We start from the raw sequence: 7,807 nt of genomic DNA on the forward strand, positions 1-7,807 counted from the left end.
CAGAGACACAAACCATCAAAACCATCAAAACACTAACCAAAACCAATACAGAAAACCACAAAACAATCAACCCCCATCTAACTACTATCCACCAAATAACCCAGCAATTAACCAAAACAACTATCATCCACCCTTAACATCCCACAATCAACCATAACCACCCCAAGAAGCTCAAAGGATCTCCAACTTGGAGATGATGATGGAAAAGATGATCAAGCATCAGGAATTGGCCAATAAAAACCATGAAGCTTTACTGCGGAATCTAGAAAGGTAAATTGGACAATTGTCCAAGCAAATAGTGGCTGAAAGAGCACCCAATACACTACCAAGTGACACCATTTCCAATCCCAAAGAAGAATGCAAAGCAATCCAATTAAGGAATGGAAGAACCTTGGAGAATGACAAAGAAGCTAACAAGAAGCCAGTAGAGAATGATGAAGCTAAATGCAAGGAAAAGGTGGCAGCAAAAGGAAAAGACCAAGAGGAGCCTAAAAAGAAAGAGGAAGAACATCAAGCCTCAAAGAAAGGGAAATAAGTCATGGAGGAGCAACCACATGAACATAAGAAAGTGGAGAAGTCGTACACTCCTCCCCTTCCATACCCTCAGAGGTTCAACAGGGAGCTAAAGGACCAACAATTCCCAAAGTTCCTATAAGTTTTCAAGAAGCTGGAAATCAATATTCCACTTTCTAAAGCATTAGAACAGATGCCTCTATATGTAAAATTTCTCAAGGAACTCATTAACAAGAAGAGGAGTTGGGATGAAAAAGAAACTGTGATCCTCACCCAAGAGTGCAGTGCGATGATTCAAAAAGGCTTACCACCGAAACTTAAAGAACCTGGAAGTTTCTTTCTTTCTTGTATCATTGGCAACCTGTCAATTGTGAAGGATTTGTGTGACTTAGGCTCAAGCATCAATTTGATGCCCCTTTCCATAATGAAAAGACTATCCATAGAAGAGGTGAAGCCTACAAGAATGTCTTTACAATTACCTGACAGATCAATTATCAAACCCAATGGAGTAGTAGAGAATCTCCTGGTTAAGGTGGAAAAGTTCATATTCCCAGTGGACTTTGTAATTCTAGATTTGGATGAAGAAGGAAATGATTCCATCATGTTGCGAAGACCTTTTCTAGCCACAGCAAGGACCATTATAGATGTAGAGAAAGGGGAAATGATCTTGAGGGCACATGATGAGCAAATAACCTTGAATGTCTTTAAGGAGATATAGCACCCTGCTAAAAAGGAAGCCTGCATGAAAATTGAGGAGGAAGATTTAAATTGGAAGAAAAAGCCGGAGGAATTGGTTACCAACTCACCTCTGGTGCAAAAGAAAGACATTGAAGAGAAGCAAGGAAGCCATGAGGGTGAAAAAGCTGAGAAAAGATTGCAAAAAGGGGATACAAGTTTGATCACAAGGAAGAAAACCTCTGACATCAAATCTGGTGCCAAGAAAGAACGGCCACTGAAGGAAAGGAAGAAGAGCAAAAAAAGGGTTCCAAAAGGGTGGAAAAACAAAAAAATCCCAACTAAAGGATTCTCGAAAGGGGACAAAGTGACACTGATATGGCAATAGTTGGAGACATGCTCACAAAGTGATGATTATTACACTTTTAACAAAATACTCTCACTGGAACACATAGAGATTGTTCACCAAAGTACAGGAAAAAGGATCATGTGTCGATGGCACTCCTGGGACAAAGCACGCTTACACGTGATTGGTGCTGAAACCTGGATTTGACATTTGGCTACCCACGCGCACGCGCAGAGGACGCGCACGTGTGAGCAGCGCTCACTAAGCTGACGTAGCGCTCAATAAGAGAATGCCATTGAAGACGCGTACGCGTGAAAGGAGCTCGCGAGCATGATGGGAGCTGAAGACTGAAAATGACGCATGCGCGCAAGGGACGCGCTCGCGTGGATAAGTGAACGCTGTGCAGACTTCTATAAATAGGAGAAGTTTGATTTCATAGGGGAGCTCTCGCTTTTAATTTTGCCTTTTAGAATTTTAGAATTAGAGGCCAGATCTGGGTTTTTCTTTTCTGTTTTGTTTCCTTTCTTCTGTAACTTTTATTTTCTGCTTTGGTCTTGAAACATGGATTGAAGAATTCTTCTGAATTTATTCATCTAGGAAACATCTTCTACTTTTCCTTTATATAGCTCTAAAAGTTGGAGATCTGATATTGGTTGTCTTGCTGTTTTTCTTTCTTCTGTAATTTCTTTTCTGTTTTGAGAGCCATTGAGATCTAATTTTTTTTTTTGTTTTTGTTACTCTTCTGCAATTGTCAATTTCTCCTTTAGGACTTTAAAGTTGATCTCAGTCTTGATTTTGTTTTAATTCTTCTACATATTTCACTTTTCTGTTTTGGTCCTGAAGTCCTGATTTGAATTCTGTCATCTGAGAGTTCTTTAGTTTACTGCACTTTACATTTTCCAGTTTTCTTTTGATTTCCATCACCCAGATCCATTTATTCTTCATGTAATTTAAGTTTCCTACTGATTTAGATTCTGCAATTTAAGTTCCTTGAACGTTAAGTTTCTGCAATTTATCTTTCTTGAAATTTAAGTTCCAACTCTTTTAATTTCTTGCACTTTAAGTTTCTGCAATTTAATCCTTCATCACTTTAAGATTCTGCCAATTTACTTTCTGCACTATAGTTTACTTGCAAATTCACTTCTGTTAATCAAATTTTACTCAAATCATCAAATATTCGCTTGACTAAATTCATCACCATACTAAAGTTGCTCAATCCATCAATTCCTGTGGGATCGACCTCACTTTTGTGAGTTATTACTACTTGATGCGACGTGGTACACTTGTACGCGAGTTTGTGTGGAATCATTTTTCCCTCATCAGGTGCTCTAAGCGTTGGAGAGTCTCCAAGATCTCCCGATCCAGCTCATAGGGTGTCTGAAGTCGGGGTATGGGCACAAGGGGTGCTGGAGGTGCTGATGGCTCTGTTGAGGATGATGGTGGCTTAGTGGTCTTCCTTTTCTTCTGTGGTAGTCCATCATAATCACTGTATGGTAGAAATGGCTGCTTGATAATGAGGACAGACATCCGGTCTGTCGGCCGTTTTTCCACTCCAGACAGAGCAGCTAATCTGGTGATCAATGATGGGAAGGGAATGTTGTACTTCTGCTATTGTGTCACCTTCCACATCAAATCTCTGGTAAGGGGAAGAACAGAAATCCTCTTCCCCTCTAGAATGGCCTATAATAAAACCGCCACACGAACCCTGAATTGCGTGGCATGCATGCTCGGAAGGATGTAATCGGCGATGATCTACTGCCAGATCCTCGTCTCCGGATTAAGATCAGTGCACGCGATGCTCTGCGGGACCGTGTTTTTCCCCTGCTGTATTCCCATCTGGTATCAGGTGTGCCAATCTTCCTCAGGACGACATCCAATGACAGCTTGCCCGATAACAATTCCTTCACTATCTAAAGGTAAGCGTCACCAGCCGGAGGAATATACGGAATGTCTAAGAGGGCCTCTAAAGTAGTATCAGAGGTGTCCAGAGTGACACCTCTGAGAAAAATAGTTGGGGTATCCCTCCTTAGGAGATTCGTGTAAAATTCCTTGACCTGGTGTTCATTAACTTCCACTGGATCGAATTTTACAAATTCCCAATGGTAAAAATTTAATCTGTTTATAACTTGGTCTGCATATTTCTCCGGTAAGTTAAGCTTTCTCTCGTAGTGAAATGCTTTGTTTTTTACTTTTTTATATTGTTCTTGGGTTTCAGCATTAATGAATGTATCTGGTAAAGTACTTGGAGGCACGGGAAGAGAGCGAGCCAAAGGATTGACTTTCTCTTTTCCTTTGCGAGTCATCCTGGAAAAGGCAAAAACAGATAAAATTCACGGAACAAAGAGGAAATAATCAAACAATTCAAGTAAGAGCCAATAAAGTAAACAAACGCTCAATTTAGGGGCAATATGTAATAAGCAATCAAAATGCTCAACAAGAGTGCATTTCCCCAAAATCAACCAACCTAAGTAACAAATGAATGAGTGAACAAACAATGAAAGCATATATATGACTTAGATATATTTTGTAAGAGAATTGAATTGAAAGAAATTGATTATTGCCCTTTTGCATTTGAATCCAAAGTGTTATAAAAAATATTTGCACAAAAGGCAATAATCAATTTGGCAATTTAAAGCACCTGCTTATTCACAGAATAAAGCAGTAAAATGGTCACTGATAAACCCCATTTGAAGGGTTTATCTTGTGCTTAATTTAGGGGAATTTATGACCTTTTACGCACATTTATTCAATGAAATAGCATGGTTTCATGATTGTCTCCTAATTTGTGCTAAGGTGTGAAAACATGCTTTTTAGGCCCTTAATTGTTTAATCTTGATTTACCTTTGATTCCATTAGATGCCTTGATATGGTTTTTAAGTGATTTCAGATTTAGGAGGCAAAGATTGGATCAAGGGAATGAAGGAAAAGCATGAAAAAATGGAGAACTCATGAAGAAATGAAGGAATCGCAAAAGCTGTCAAGCCGACCTCTTTGCACTCAATCGACCATAACTTGAGCTACAGAGGTCCACATGATGCGGTTTCAGTTGCATTGGAAAGCTAACATCCGGGGCTTCAAAATGATATAATATTTTTCATAGTTGCATCGCGTTTAAGGGTATGCACGCGCACTGTACGTGTATGCATCGATGGTTACATATGTTTCACTTAATGCAACTCATGTCCAGCGATTTTAGAAGCCTTATGGGCCCAATCTAACTCATTTCTGATGCTATTTAAAACAAGGATTGAAGGAGAATTAACATACTTTTGATCATTAGTTATAGTTTAAGATTTAGAATTAGTTAGAGTTAGTTTCTAGAGAGAGAAGCTCTCACTTCTCTCTAGAATTAGGATTATATTTTTGATCTAGATCTACTTTTTCTCCTCTTTTAATTTTCCTTTTTCTTCCCTAATTGCTCTCTTGTAGTTGTAGAATTCTTCTTTTCTTGTAATTCCTTTGTATTGTTAGTTGTAGTTTATGAACATTCTTTTGTAGATCTACATTTCTCCTTCAATGCAATTGGTAAGTTCTTTGTTGTTTCATAATTGTTTTGCCTTTCTATTGTTAATCTCTTACTTTTGTAGTTGTAGATTCCTTTAATTCTTGCAATTAATAATGTTTGCCTTTATTGCCTTCTATGTGTTTGTTAAAATGCTCCTTTTAGTTATGAGTTAGATTTTGTTCCTCTTGGCTTTGGTAGAGTAATTAGTGACTCTTGAATTATCTAATTCCTTTGTTGATTGACAATTAGAAGTTGCTAATTGACTTGGATACCACTAAAGCTACTCTTTTCCTTGGGAGTTGGCTAGGACTTGTGGAATCAAGTTGATTCATCCACTTGACTTTCCTCCATGGTTAGAGGTTAACTAAGTGGTAGCAATGGACAATTCTCATCACAATTGAGGAGGATAATGAGGATAGGACTTCCAATTCTCATAACCTTGCCAAGAGCTTTTCATAGTTGTTAGTTTATTTTCATTGCTTTTTACATTTCTTGTCTCCTATCTCAAAAACCCCCAAAGATATTTCATAACTAATAACAAGGACACTTTATTGCAATTCCTAGGGAGAACGACCCGAGGTTCAATACAATGGTGTTGTGTTGTTGGTTATTGTATATATGTGAATAGTGTGAATATGTTTGCTTTTGTTAGCTCTTGCTAGTTTTAGGATTTGGTTTTCTTTGTTTCTTATTTGATTTTATTTTCCTTTTTTCTTGTTATCATGAATTCTCACTTTGGCTATGAGTTTGGTTCTAATTATGTTGTAGGAAATGAAGATAATAATGAGAATGTGTATCAAGGATGGGATAACCAAAGGTAGGAGGAGCCATATTGATGAGCGGATAATTTATATGCTTTTTGACATTGTTTTTAGTATGTTTTTAGTAGGATCTAGTTACTTTTAGGGATGTTTTCATTAGTTTTTATGTTAAATTCATATTTCTGGACTTTACTATGAGTTTGTGTGTTTTTCTGTGATTTCAGGTATTTTCTGGCTGAAATTGAGGGACTTGAGCAGAAATCAGATTCAGAGGTTGAAAAAGGACTGCTGATGCTGTTGGATTCTGACCTCCCTGCACTCAAAGTAGATTTTCTGGAGCTACAGAACTCGAAATGGCGCGCTTCCAAATGCGTTGGAAAGTAGACATCCAGGGCTTTCCAGCAATATATAATAGTCCATACTTTGGCCAAGAATAGATGACGTAAACTGGCGTTCAACGCCAGCTTTCTACCCAAATCTGGCGTCCAGCAAAGGATCCAAAACCAGAGTTGAACGCCCAAACTGGCACAGAAGATGGAGTTCAACTCCACAAATGGCCTCTGCACATGCTACACTTAAGCTCAGCCCAAACACACACCAAGTGGGCCCCGGAAGTGGATTTATGCATCAATTACTTACTCATGTAAACCCTAGTGACTAGTTTATTATAAATAGGACCTTTTACTATTGTATTAGGCATCTTTGGTCTCAGTTTTAATCTATTATTCATCTTAGGAGACTATTGATCACGTTTTAGGGGGTTGGCCATCTCGGCCATGCCTGGACCTTCACTTATGTATTTTCATACGGTAGAGTTTCTACAGATTACCAGGATTTGTTCGAGCCTGGAGATCACAATTTCATGCACCAAGTTTTTGGCGCCGTTGCCGGGGATTGTTTGAGTTTGGACAACTGACGGTTCATCTTGTTGCTCAGATTAGGTAATTTTCTTTTTAAAAATTTTTTAAAAAATATTTCAAAATTTTCTCACCTGTTTTCGAAAAAAAAATGTTTTCAAAAATTTTATTCAAAATCTTTAAGAATGAATTCTAGTGTTTCATGAAGCATGTAAAGCCTGGCTGGCTGTAATGCCATGTCTAAATTCTTTTGGACTGAAGCTTCCAAACCATCAGAGGTAAGTTACATACTTGATAAATGATGAGCAGCAATTTGTTATCAAGAGCAATATACTCTGGTGTTAAATGCTGAAGCTTGGCTGGCCATTGGTCATGTCTAGTGTTTTGGACTGGAGCTTTCTTTGAAAGCTTGGCTGGCTAGTGAGCCATGTCTAATTCCTGGACTGAAGCTTTAGACTAAGAATGCAAGATTCCTGGAATTCATATTAAAAATTTTGGAATCCTTATTTTTCTTTTTCAATTAATTATTCAAAAAAAAAATAATTAGAAAATCATAAAAATCAAAAATATTTTTCTGTTTCTTGTTTGAGTCTTGAGTCACATCATAAGTTTGGTGTCAATTGCATGTTCATCTTGCATATTTCGAAAATTTCATGCATTCATGGTGTTCTTCATGATCTTCAAGTTGTTCTTGGTAAGTCTTCTTGTTTGATCTTGATGATTTTTTGTTTTGTGTCTTTTCATGTTTATCATATGCATTCTTGAATTCTTAGTGTCTAAGCATTAAAGAATTCTAAGTTTGGTGTCTTGCATGTTTTCTTTGCATTAAAAATTTTTCAAAAATATGTTCTTGATGTTCATCATGATCTTCATAGTGTTCTTGGTGTTCATCTTGACATTCATAGCATTCTTGCATGCATTCATTGTTTTGATCTAAAAATTTCATGCATTGCATAATTTTCATGTTGTTTATAAAAATTTCAAAAATAAAAAAAAAATATCTTTCCCTTTTTCTCTCATCAAATTCGAAAAATTGAGTTGACTTTTTCAAAAATTTTTAAAATCAAGTTTTTTCTTATGAGTCAAATCAAATTTTCAAATTTGAAAATCTTATCTTTTTCAAAATCTTTTTCAAAAATCAAATCTTTTT

The 7,807-nt window shown here is 37.1% G+C and overlaps 1 protein-coding gene across 1 annotated transcript; it reads left to right on the plus strand.

The window, feature by feature from the left end:
• On the plus strand, positions 707 to 1,231 carry LOC107636525. The gene has a single exon (XM_016340027.1). It carries the CDS (start codon positions 707 to 709, stop codon positions 1,229 to 1,231), a length of 525 nt encoding a protein of 174 aa, XP_016195513.1.

Source organism: Arachis ipaensis, chromosome B04 (assembly GCF_000816755.2).
Source record: "Arachis ipaensis cultivar K30076 chromosome B04, Araip1.1, whole genome shotgun sequence".
Taxonomy (NCBI): domain Eukaryota; kingdom Viridiplantae; phylum Streptophyta; class Magnoliopsida; order Fabales; family Fabaceae; genus Arachis; species Arachis ipaensis.

What these genes read in the sequence shown, in the direction of transcription:
- LOC107636525 (XM_016340027.1), top strand. Translation starts at nt 707, where the DNA reads ATGCCTCTATATGTAAAATTTCTCAAGGAACTCATTAACAAGAAGAGG.